The sequence below is a fragment of the Micropterus salmoides genome, unplaced genomic scaffold (genome assembly GCF_014851395.1).
Source record: "Micropterus salmoides isolate LMB-PRFRI ecotype aquatic unplaced genomic scaffold, ASM1485139v1 Ms_hic_scaffold_10, whole genome shotgun sequence".
NCBI lineage: Eukaryota > Metazoa > Chordata > Actinopteri > Centrarchiformes > Centrarchidae > Micropterus > Micropterus salmoides.
In genome coordinates this window covers 19,452,857-19,466,272 of record NW_024040041.1, presented here as the reverse complement: position 1 = coordinate 19,466,272, position 13,416 = coordinate 19,452,857, and the positions used below count along the sequence as shown (strand labels likewise).

The following is a 13,416-nucleotide window of genomic DNA, read 5'->3' as shown; positions in this document are numbered from 1 at the left end:
AGATAGGGTGGATACAGAGCTTTGGATCTATGGTCAATAAAAAGAAATATAGTATGCTGCATAAAAAAGTTGTTCTGAAGCAAATAAACAAGAAAGATTTTTGGATGGTCTGTCTGACAGCCAAGAAAATAGTTTTTTGAAAAGTTTCCCAGAACCTCGGGGGGGTTATACGCTAAGTCACTTTTTTGTTGTCAGTGTTCCCAATAACTATTCTAATGTGATACAGATCTAACAGATCAGATATCATTTTTAGTCAAAGCAACTATTGACATTCAAAATATGTGATCCCTTGAGAACCCAGTAGTGTAAACCTTCTTGTTTCCCTCTGTTTGCAGATATTACTGCTCCCTTTCTCTTCCCAGCTGTATTTGTTTGCACTGAGATATGTTTTTGCTGTTTGTCACAAGTTGAACAATTGGTCACAGACAAATATTGTTAATCTTTCATATAAACACTTGCAAAAAATCCAGCACATAGACAAATACTATCTGCTTTTCTGTCACTCTTTATCCCTTTTGTCTTTTTGGAGTGTTTTTATCTCTAACTAGCATGAAGAAATGCAGAGGCGTCATTATTTTTGTTGTGGTTTCTCTGGCTTTTTATCACCGTCCTGCAATCCTTTTATCACCCCAACAGAAGGACCTTATAGCTTTTTATTTGAAAGAGAAGGAGTGTGAAAATGGATTTCAATTATATGTATGAGCAGAATAGTAGGTGACCTCTAAAACGAAGTGTAGGTGGCTTCTACATGAACACATGATGTGAAATCTGAACATTAACACTAAATACATTCATTTTGATGACAAAAGAAAATTGTTTTTGTTGTTGAATAACAGCAACCCAACACAGCAAGTCTGTTGATTATCCAGAGTAATTATGTCATGTTGCTCGTGAGTTTTCAAAATGTAATTTTTCAACCAACACAAAAGAAATAAATGTATTGAAGTTTTGCAGAAGTCTAAGCAGCTGCTCTCTCAAAACCCCCTGCAGTGACAACCAAAACTGCATGACCATTGAAGAGAAGTGGGAAAATGTGGGGGTAAAAAAATGAGGTGAACGTACTGTATCCTTTATTTAGGAGTAAACATCACAATTGAAGATTTAATTGTAACAAAGATAGTAATGGCAATGTCATCAGTGGCTATCTCAGCTTGGGCTTTAAGACTTTTTTAACAGAAATCCTGCCTTGCACACTGCAGGCATGAAGGAGTGGGCGTTGAACAAGCAGAGAGGTTTCTATCAGGTTGCTTTAATAGAAGTGTAGGACCCACTGCTTTGGTCCCCTTAAGATGGAACTGTAATCACTTCCTCTTACTTTTCAGGTCAAAATTTAAATTTGTCCAATACCTTGGTTTATGACCAAATATCTGCAAAACTAATGCCATTCCCATCAACCTATTGGACTGTTCTTTGATACTTTTTTGACAAGTCTAATTGGTTGAAATCCTGGATATGATGCCTAAGAAAACCATCCGTTGCCTGAGGGCAAGGCTGTGCTACAGAGGGTTAAAGCTGGTATTATCAATATTTTTGATATTTTTTCTGTGTAAATAAGCAACTGTTTGCTAACAAGTTTGCCATATCAATGAATAGGTAATGATACATATCAATGTTATGTTCACAGCATGCTTCTGCCAACCCCAAGTGGCCAAAGAAATTTGTTCTTGCAGGTTTAATTGCAATTACACGCACTATTACTTTGACTTGTTTGCTCACTAAACATGAATGTCCTGAGAGTTGATAATGAGAAAGGAAAACAGCTTTATTAAACTTCTCCAAAAAGGAGATGGAGATTTAGCCAAATAATATACAGTATATTGAAATCAAGTACCTGAGGGTTTCCTTGACGGAACCGGAACAAGAGCTGTAAACGTTTGGTGTCTACTGCCTGCAGTATGTGTGCGCAGCACAACTTGTACCAGAATCCATTTGTTGTCTGTAGTGTTAATAAGCCTGCAGCATGTCAAGATATTAGCACTGGTCTAAGATGTTGTTGAGTTCGTAACAGCAGAGGAAGAAACACTGGATCAAAGTAGAGGTATCTCAGCAGAGGTCACCCACCTCCCACACAGTGTGACTGTATCAAAGTTAGTAAACTCTGTATATGGCTTTAGATGCTTTCTGAGCTTTTCCACACTTGTTTGTTTTATTGAGACCTATCAATTTAAATTTGTGTAGAGACGATGAAAGCTGTTGATATGAACAGAGAGGAGGGTTTTATAGACACTGCTATAGACCAAAAAAAGCATATTTTAAAGAGAGGAACTGTGTTTACAAGGACTGACATGAGGACTGACAAGATATCAGTTTGATTGACAGGATGGCAGAGAGCCCCACACCCCCCTCTGACACACAGTACAGCTGGCACAGATGTCACAGAGATCATGATAATGAGGACTGTATGTGCATTCAATCTCAAAAACTGTCAGACAACTTCTGCATCTACATTCCTGCCATGAGGTTAGATGGTATGTGGGTCAATTAATTTTAATGAAAATCTAGCAAAGTCACACATGACTTCTGCTCTTTGTCTCTGAAGCTTTGAGACCTCTCAGCCTGCTCTCACTGAATCTCCATTCTGATGGCACTTGACATTTTCCCCACTCCATTCTTTCCCTTCACAGCATATTGAAAACCTTAAATTATTGATTTCCTCTTTTATATTCATAATTTGGGCAAACAGAAATCCACTTGCACAAAATTGGTATTTCACCTCTGCTTTTCTCACTGTCACGTTGTTTGGACATTATCATTTTGAGCTACGAAGATCTTCTGACAAATGAGGTAAAGTGTTGTTGCTGAATCAAAAAACACCTCATGCTAAATTTACATATTAAATCAATTAAGTACGTTACAGTAGACAGCTGAATTTCATTTTCTAATATCCACCAAGACACAGTGACAAAGTAGGCTTCCCAACCAGCTCAGTAGTAACAAAGAAAAAAATCAGGGTAGCTGTTAAGTGCAGAATACATTTTTAATGTATGCACAAATGCAGGCACTGAAAGGAAAAGATTCTCTAAAATACAAGTGTATACATTCTTACCAGTCTGAATAAGAAAAGAATGCATGGAACGACGCTTACACCAGTGTTTATTAAGAAACACTTAAATTTTACCTTGCTTATGGCTGGTTAACTAACAGTTTGTTAACTTGAAAAAGAAGGGTCACATATGTTCATATGCTTACTTGGAGTTTCAGAGCAAAATCCAGTCATAGTTGAAATATTTTCTTTTACCTTTTAGACCATCATCTGCAAATGCTGTGAGTTGACCTTGTTTAATCCTCAACTAATAATATAGTAATATTTTCCTCCTTTGGCAATGTGTACTTTTGTTTCTTTCTTTGTGCAGTTTTGCTCAGAGGGCCAAGCGCAATCACATTAACATCTGTAAAGAAGGGACTTTTAATAGACGACGAAATAGGGGAAGTTTTCCTTGAAGCAGTCATTTTCTTCACTTTTCTCTCTTTTCATCTCTTTTATCAGAATGTTCTTTTTGCTAATCATGATGATAAAATTTAAAATATATACCTTTAGTTACAAGTCTTTCCAGCCACACTGTTGGTTTAATGTAAAGCGAAAAGCTCACTTAACACACACTTGTGACAACAGACTCTTTTCGCTTAGCTAAGAATCCACATGTAAAGCCTTATATCAGGTTTAGATAACTGTTTTCAACTGTGTAAACGCATCACTGACAAAAAAAGACGCAAGGGTTTAGGGTCAGCGCTTATGTTCACCTTCTACAGCACAAACACTAATTGGTGGAGAGCACCGAGAGAAGTGAGGATAGTTCCTCTATCCACGTCTCACTCTCGCTCATGCTCACACTCCCTCTATGACTGCAGCTTTTCAAAGCACATCAATCATCCAGACATGTCTCACATCCATGTTTGCTGGCAGATAGACGTGTCAGCTGCTCTTTTATGAACATAAAAGCTTTTCTCTTCCCTGTCAGGCCACAGAAAACAGCTTACATGGCTGTTGTTTTCACTGTTAACCTTTTTTGTGTGTGTGTGATGTGAAGTTTTATAACACAGAAGGAATCTGATTACTGATGTTTCTTTTATTAGAGATATTGTCTGTAGCTATATATTCTGCATTAAGCATGACAACGCGCAACAGCAACAAACAGATTTTTTTAAAACCCTGATTTTGACTAAATCAAATATAGCCATTGATTTGTTTCTGGTACCTGAATGAAATACACACAGCCCCGAGTGAGTCAGTGACAGTGTCACTCCGTTTAGCTCAGCTGCCATGCGGAGCTTAAACCTCGTCTCAGGGGAGAAGACCTACTTTCTTCCTGCGCTCCTCTGGGTTGGCTCATTCTGACTCTGCCTGTTGTTGGTAGCAGACTTCTCCACTCTGTCTGCTGGTGTAATACTCTGATCAAAGCTTGGCAAGAATAGCATTGTCACCCATGTCTAATAAATCTTATTAGACAAAAGTGCAACACAGGGAAAACTGCGACACAGGGAAAACTGCGAGACGTGGAAAGAATTTAAGTTACGCTATTGTACTCAACGAAGTACGAACTGAGTTTTAATAGGATGCAAAGTGATTCTGTGTATAGTATAAGGAATGTGTACTGAATGTGTCTGTGACTAGAAAACTGGGGAATTCAAGGACAAATCATTCGGGTTTTCCGATGATTGAAAGATAGATATTTTTTCATATTTTTGAGGGAAATATGGCAACTTAATACTGGGGCTGGGTAACATTTGTTTTTTTGTTTGTTTTTTTTCAAAGCTGGTACAGATACAAAACCTGAGTTTAGATACACAGGAAACATCTTTTTCTACAAACCATTCTTTTAACACAAGCCAAAATTGTAAAATGCAACATTTTGATTTAAATCCAGTTAAATCTGAAGAGTCAGTAAACACGATGACCTGACCTAACTAGTCTAGGTATCCTGGAGTAGGTCACAGCCCTGCTTTTTCATCTCAGTGACAACAAAAGGAAAACTGAGACAAGGCTACATCAGAAGTACCCTCACATACCTCCGCCAGTGACAACTTGTCTCGCCAGTGTCACGACGCAGAGCTGACGACGCCAGCAGCTGTCTGCCTGGCTTTTATCTTCCTTCCTCTCTGATGCAGATTCTTTGGTCTGTTTCTTGTCTTTCACGGTCACTGTCTGTCTCTCCATCTTGCTGCCTTTTGGCACCCTCTCTGTCTCTTTGTCAAATCTCTGCCTCTGTCTGTCCCTCTGTCACACCAGTCTCTTTGCCATGGTTATCGCAGTTGAGCGGGCAGCGTGAGTTTCTGAAGTGCGTTTGGCATTTTAGTTTCATGAAATGCAATATATTAGAGCAAATAGCAACTTATTACTTCTGATTTTGTTCATATTGACTGACTCCTTGGAAACTTTGTACAAACTTTCAAACTGACATTTTAATTAATCAGAGCTCTAGACTACTGACAACAGAAATCATATGGGGTGTACAAAAAATAGGAATCGAGCAGCTGAACTCCACTGGGTTTGTTAAAGGTTTTTGGCCTGTATAAACAAAACAAACTTCTAGCTGCATTTGATTTCCCAAAACCATTTGGGGACTTGCCATTGCCAAGGCAAGGAGCACAAACATTTATTACCGCCCCTGCCACCATCCACATTGTCATTGACATTTGGCTCCCTTAGCATTTGGCCAGAGATCCTGGTGTTAGTCCTGAATAAAATATGAACCCAGCCCAGTTCCTTCAGCCATGGCCACTGAGGACATTAGACTTATTTGCAGCCTGGTATTTATCTGCTTGAAGCCCTGTTGTTCTAAATAGAAAGACATATAAATAGATTTATTTAATTCACTTATTTCCTTTTTAAGTATTCAGTAGCTTGTCTGCCTGGATGCTGGTATGAACATCTGGAATAGTTGGTCTCGCTACCTGAAAACTACTGCTGCTGTTGTATTTTAAATAATTATGCTAATAATGAGTTGCACATATTGATACTAATAACGCTTATACTAACATTATTCTGTTACAAATTTAATCTGCAGTTTCACACTATGACCACTGGAGGGCACGATTGTGAATACACTCAGGTGTGTCGACGCCACCTAGCGTCACGGCAGACACAATATCATACTAACACTTGGAGTAAAAAAGTTCAAAATGAAACGATTAACTAATCAAATTTTACAACACTAAAATAATGTCTGAACTAAACTTCACAAATTATTAAAGAGTATTAAAGATTTCACAACATAAGCCTTAACCATAAACCTTGGAATAACCCTGTGATAACAGGGTGGGGATATGGGTTTGGGTCATATTTTCTTTGAATGGAATTAGTTGTTGTCTTTTATTAAAGGAGAAATCATGTCATAGGAGCCAGACACTATACTTTTGAGGAATTGAATATGATGTACATCTCATGTTTAATTATTTAACATAGGCTACAGGTGGAAGGAGTGGGCATTTGTTTTTTGCTTTCGTCGTACCACAAGGACTTCGGATGACGTCACTGGATGACTCCTTCAAGGACTGGTGCTGTGCTGACAGACTTTTGAACCATGTTTTGAACACTGCACAGACGATGCTGTGCATTTGTTTAGTCTGTGCTGTTTTAGTTCTTGTTTATGAGTTTATTTTTTTTCTTTTGTACTTGTTAACGATGAAAAGAAACAGTGGTGTTTCTAATATTCTGTCCATTATCAAGAATGTAAATGGAGGTGGGCAAAACTTTCACAAAAGCAGTTTTTATTACAGGGCTCGATGCAATGCTTTAGTAATTCTTCACAGCTTTGATATGCACTGACTATATGTCAGAGAGACGTTCAGCTCTGGTCTGCAGTAACTTCACCAAGAGCACATAGAAATATTCCAACATTTTAGGCTGGGTGCATTCAGTTGTGTGATTGGTCCAGGTCATGTTAAGCCTATTAGATCCAACACTGGAGGCAGGGGGAAACTGCCAGCCTATATAAACTAGAATTATCGTCACGCGGTTGTACCCTTCCACCGGTCAAATTGCAGTTTACATCCATGTCTGCTGACAATGATTATTGTTGTTGAACTGATTAATGAAGGATTATCATAGATTTATTGGCTAAACACATACACATTTACTGAGTAAAGATGGAGTCTTAATACTCACTAACAAGATCAGATTAACTAGGCACACTCCAATACATTGTTGCAGTCAGAATTCAGAATCAGGCAGGAAGTGAAAGGCAGAATGGACAAGATGGAGGATAGCCCATAATGTGCTAGTTATTGTTTACCCATTGTGCCATCCAAGTCAATGTGTGTGAAATCTGAGTCTGAGAAATCTGAGTTATGGTGTGGCCAGAAAATGACATTAGGATGTCACAGTGAAGTTGACCTTCTAATCACTTTGAGTCCAAGTGGACATTTGTGCCACATTTGAACAAATTCCCTCAAAACGTTCCTGAGATATCACATTCATGATAGTGGGACGGATAATCTCTTCCAAGCTCTAGAGGATCTTATTTACGCGTTGCATTTTGTTAGCAAGCTAGCTAGCCGTCATAGCCGTTCAAGAACTACTTGGGTTTTGTTCAGATTAATATACATTAGACAACTTTATAAGTAAAGCAGAGTTTCAGCTGCCAAATAATAGAAGTTACTACTTTCTAGTGGACTAAAAAAGCAATAGATTTTATTATTCTAGTACCAAAAAGTTAAAAATCCTATCTTCAATTTATATAATAAAATATCGATACTTGGCATCCGTGTATCGATACAGTATTGCCATGGCAAATATCACGATACTATGCTGTATCGATTTTTTCCCCCGACCCTAATGTCTCTCACTCAGTGATTCAATGTCTCAATTACATTCACTGTATTGATAAATTTTTGCTGACAGTCAAGTGACTGCAATGCATGTTATTCCTCTGCTGCGATGAAAAGATAAGAGGAGACTTCTCCAGGACGGTGTTGACAAGTGACCTCATCGGGAATCAATGATTGTATCTGTGACCCGTGGGGGGAGGTGGGGTGTACTATAAACAGCTGAATGATCTAATTACAAGCTATGGTTCATCAGCGGTAATCGCAGCATATGGAGACAATCACTCAGAGGCAATCCATCAAATGTTATCCTGCAGGATGCTTAGACTTGTTGCAGGAGGATGAAAGTTGCAAAGTTGGACAGAGAAACAATAATCTCTTTTACAAAGGCCAAACATACAAGCATGTTAGTTTATTTGATTGATACAGATTACCTCTAACAAACACGGACTGTTTTTAAAAGATGCATAATATTTAAAGATGTGCTGTTTTCAAAGAGAAGCAAAAAGTGACACGTGAGTGATGGGAAACCTTGAAAGTAGAATTATGCATGAAGCAGGTAATTATTCACATGTTAAATGTTCCTCAGTAACATTTCACCCCTCCCGCACTATGTTGAAGAGCACTGGTGATGCAAATTCAAACCGAACCGAATTTTTTCAGCTACAATGTCTTTAAATGGCCCTCTAAAATCAGTCCTCCTCTCCCCACAGGTGGAGCTCACTGCCTTATTAAAGAACCCTTGAGCCTTTGAGCTTGGTTTCTCAAATCACCAAACCTCTCTGACCTCATTAAATCCAGAGCACATCAAATTGCAAATGTGATTCAGCAATGATTTCAAGGCAACACAATAAGCTAGAGGGTTGGTTAAATGACAAAAGTACAGGGGAACAAAAGGTGTTGGCAGAATAGTTTAAAATAGCTCCAATATAAAACGAGCTAATAATAGCTACTCTACTACTAGTTTACTTGCTCATACACAAAAACAATAGTTTAGCTAAATGTAATACAAAATGATCAAATCAGATCATAGCAGTTTAAAAGTTTCCCTCTGTTTATCTTCTTCTGTCTGTGGTCTGTAGTTTCCTTTTTCCTTTAAACACTGTTCAGATAAAGTCACAATTAAATGAAGGGGCCATGCGTTTTTATAGAGAGGGATCCTGATACATTTGGCTTCATGTTAATCCAACACAAAAAAAGTCAGAATCCAAAGCCATTGTAGAATCAATTCACAATAAGCCTTTCAACATCCTTTGTGAAAGAGAGTGACTTCCTGCATGAGTTTTGCAGTATGATGAGCTGAGTGAAACGCAGATCTTTCATTTATAAGCACATGCGTGTTTGAGCATGGTCATGCAGGGCCATGCATCATTCTGTTGGATGTGGGAGTTGACTGGGTGAAGGCTCGGAGCTCCAGAGTTTGGATGTGGGGTGGTTTGACTATAGCTGAAGATTAAGATAGGCTGAAAGTAAGTTTTAAAGATTGTGTGAATTAGTTCTTGGTGGCTTTGTGTGAAATGCTGCAGACAGCAAAAAGGACAATGGAATGTGTGGTTTTGAAAATAAAATTGATATTCTAACATTTTTTTGTATTTTGCTGTTAAATTTGTTGCTCATCTTTTTTTTGTTGATCAGCTAAATAACTAATTGATTAATCAACTAATCATTTCAGCCCTAAATTTTAATTCACCTTAAACAACAATCTACAGGCTTTGTGAGCCAGTATTTAGGCACAGCAGATGTTTGAGCTGAACACACTCACAGCGACATATGATATTGGCATATGCTAAGATGCTCATGTTTAGCAGCTAAATGTTTACCATGTTCACCGTTTTTGTTAAGCATGGAATCACGTAACATTTGCTAATTAGTGCAAAACGGAAAGTACAGTTGAGGGTGATGGGTGTGTTTTGATGTAAAATCAAGGGATCAACAAAATCAATGGGATTCATCCTCTGCAGACCATGACTTTCTGGACAAAGTTTTCATCCATCCAAAATTTGTTGAGATATTTTAGTCTGGACCAAAGTGGCCGACCAACATCATTGTCATCTCTAGTGCATTGCCTAGCTTAGCTTAAAATGCCCATCTCATTTCAGTATTTAATCAAGATAATTTTAACATTTTGACCTGGGTTATCATAATAAGACAATTTCATATTAACATCCAGTTCCTTCTGTTTATACTAAAGTATATTATACTAAATTGACACATCCATATAGTCTTTCTTAACCACATGTAATCTGCTCTGATATTCACAGGCAGCAGTGTCAACCCACTGCCTATCTCATCTCCTGTTATTTAACATGACCTTTAACTAGAGGTGACCCCGGTGAAATCCCACAGAGTCTTCAGCATAATTATTATAGAGGAGCTTTCAGAGGGGAAACAGCTCTAGAGAAGGACCACTAAAGAACAGGCGGATTGATTACCAGCCGTCAGAAATCCAATGTGGAGTTATTCACCGTGGTTACAATTAAGCAAGGGATATTATTTCACCAGGAGGGGTTTGCAGGTGTCTGATCTGATTAAATGCTCACAACAGTGAATGGATGATTCAGGTGCTGTCGGGGCTCATACAGTCAGAAGTGCGGTTTGTTCCCACATAAAGCTTTATCTTTCCCTTGTGTGCATACTGTAGTTAAAGCAGGATGGAGCAGACAGTTGATTAAACTGATGATGATTTGTTACAGTAACACTCTCTGTCAGTATTTCTTTCTCACATACTCTTTCTTGCTTTTATCCCCTTTATCTCTTTGTCCTTGCCTCAGTTTTTCTCTGTCTAGTCTGTGCACATTTATGTTCTTCCTTTTACCCATATTCATCTTCTAAATGCCGTAGTCGCTCCCACTTTCCTCCTGCCCTTTATTCATGTTATTAGATTTAATGCTCAGGCTTGTCCTTGTCAAGTCCCAGACAAGATTCCCTTTTTATGTGTACTACACATTTTCTCTGGTGTCTCTTATTTCAGGTTGTTCCTTTTTTTAGATTTCCTCACCCATAATGCCTTTCTGCGTGTCTAACAGCTATTCTGTCTCCTCCCTCTCTTGTCTTTTTATCCTTTATTGTTACCAGGCATGGCTGACTGAGATCCACGAGTACGCCCAACAGGACGTGGTGCTCATGCTGCTTGGGAACAAGGCAAGGCATTATTGGAAATAATTGTGACTGTAGGTAGAGACACAGTGGAAGAAAAAATAAATACTTGAGATACATGCATACTAGGGCTATGTATCAAACTTATCAAACTATAATTATTATTTTTGGTACCAACTGAAATTTGTCTAGAAAATGGGCATTTAATACTTTGTGTAATTCTTAGTTTACATATTCTTTGAGATATTTCCTGACCTAAATAAAAAAGTTCTAATTTTCTGGAGTTCTGGTATGGCAGCTTGGGAACAGTGAAGAATTTTTGGGATATTTCGGGCAAAAATATGTATTAATTTGCTAACAGGTCCTACGAAATGATGAAAAACAACAATGAAATTATCCTACCAAAATGTAGCCTAAAATAACTTCGCTGTGCTATGGGAGCTCCATCCACATAAGTGTGTCACACTGTTGCACTTGGTGACATGTTCCTTCTTTACGGTGAACGTGGGCCCTGTATTTCACAGTCCTGGTCCCCCAAATACTCACTAGAGCGCCAAAAGTGTGTTGATCCATGGCCAACAAATACACTATTATTTTGCCTTTTTTTGATGAAAGTGAATTATTTCTTCAGTAGGATACAATGGGCCACAGTGCCACAGACAGGGCAGGGAAGTCAGAAAGTATTTAGAGACAGACTGACACTCTGTTGATTTTTGTCTTTGGGATTGTGGGATGGGATTTGTTGACAACAACAAAAGTATAGAATAACACAGCCTTATGTTTGGTATTGAACAAAATGGAGTTTCGGTTTATGGACCAAAGCTCATGTGTTTTTACTGGCATCAGCAATGCTACACAGCTCCAATAAACAAATTGACAGAGTCAAACAGAGTATATGTATAGCACATTTAAAAAAGGAACCAAATGGACTAGAAGCGAGTCCATCATTGGTTCTATTTGCCTGAATATATTTCTAAATGCACAATTAGTCTTGTTTATTTCAAGCACGCATCTGACAATATCTCTGCTAATTTGCAAATATCAGTGTTACACATTTTTTCTATAACTGCCATTCACATTCCTCCCTCAGAACACAGAACAGATGTCTCTGCCTTGGAGCTCTGTCTAGTTTCAGTCCCCCCATACTCCATATCGTCCCTTAATTAGCACCCTGAGAGTCAATCTTGACTCATTAGCTGCCATCAGGCCTGAACACCAAGAAAGGCTTTTAAGTAAACTGTGGACAAATATGTGAGCAGATCTCCATGGCTGGATTTTGTGTGTGTGTGTGTGGGGGGGGGGGGGGGGGGGGGGTAGCCCTGATGTTGATCCATGATGCTTGCATGTGTGACCTTGCTTTCCCTGTCTCCCCAGGCCGATGCCACTCATGAGAGGGTGGTGAAGAGAGAAGATGGCGAGAGGCTTGCAAAGGTGAATTGCTGAGAATTCACAAAAATAATGGATGTAATTTTCATTGTCCAGATGTCACAGTCACTTCAACAAGAAGCTGCACCCTACATAACCAGAGGGTTTTCAACACACCTTTTAATTCTAGTGAAATCAAGCCTTGTATGTGACCAATGAAGGCAGCGATTTCTCCTTTCATCTAATTTTCCAAAGGTATTTGTATGACTGATTGGATTTCTACAGCAGATGAGAAGATTATGAATATTACAGAAAGGTGGGATTATCTAGAGATCAGTTGTATTTTTCACTCTTGCTCTTTATTTCATTGATTTCTTTCTGCTCTGTGAGGAAAATGTACCGCCTGCAAAACAAAAGATAGGTCAAAAAAACGCAGACACCTCAGATGCTGGGCCGGATTATCCAATGGGCATTCTGGGCCAGGGACCAGGGGCCCATGCGTACTAGGGGCCCAAGCAAGGGGAACAAAAAAACTACGCTGAATCGAGCAGACTGTGGGAATCTTTTTATATACAGTCTATGGTGGGAATACGCCTGTCAAAGTTCAAAATGAGTGAGAGAAGTGGTTGTAGTAAACGTATACAAACCGTGAAGAGGAGGAGAGGGAGGGTCTTTAATGAGACATGTGCCATCTATTCAAATTTGGGTGGTGATGGAGCAGTGGATAAGACACATGCCATTGATGTGAGAGACCCGGGTTTGAATCCACTGTGAGACACCAATGTGTCCCTGAGCAAGACAAGTTGCTTTGGATAAAAGCGTCAGCTAAATGCAAAGGAAGAGAATCAGGAAGAAGAAGTTGTGGAAGATGACCAAAAATGATGAGCAAGCTGACCAGAAGAGGCTAGTGCCACCCCACAGATTTGAATGGAGAGCAGTGAAGCCAGTTTTGGACCAATGAAATAATAATAATAATACAGGGCTACTTACTGTTGGCACCAGCATCTACTGCTCATGATCACACAGCATAACTGTGGTTTAATGACGTAGAGCAACGACAGAAACACCGTAATTGTGGTAGCTGCATAACTGCGGCAACAAAACGTTTCATGGCTAAGTGTGTTTGTCTGACTCGGATCGTGACTGTTTAGTCAGCTCACCTACAAGGCTCACCTGCCGAACACCAACACA

At 39.0% G+C, this 13,416-nt stretch overlaps 1 protein-coding gene across 1 annotated transcript in view; it reads left to right on the top strand.

Annotated features, from left to right (window-relative positions):
• LOC119889989 (ras-related protein Rab-26-like) overlaps window positions 1-13,416 on the top strand; it is a 76,849-nt gene that overhangs the window by 58,685 nt on the left and 4,748 nt on the right. Inside the window, exons 6-7 of the mRNA XM_038700970.1 lie at window positions 10,840-10,905; window positions 12,235-12,291. Coding sequence (XP_038556898.1) covers window positions 10,840-10,905; window positions 12,235-12,291 — 123 coding nt within the window. The remainder of the gene's footprint in view (window positions 1-10,839; window positions 10,906-12,234; window positions 12,292-13,416) is intronic.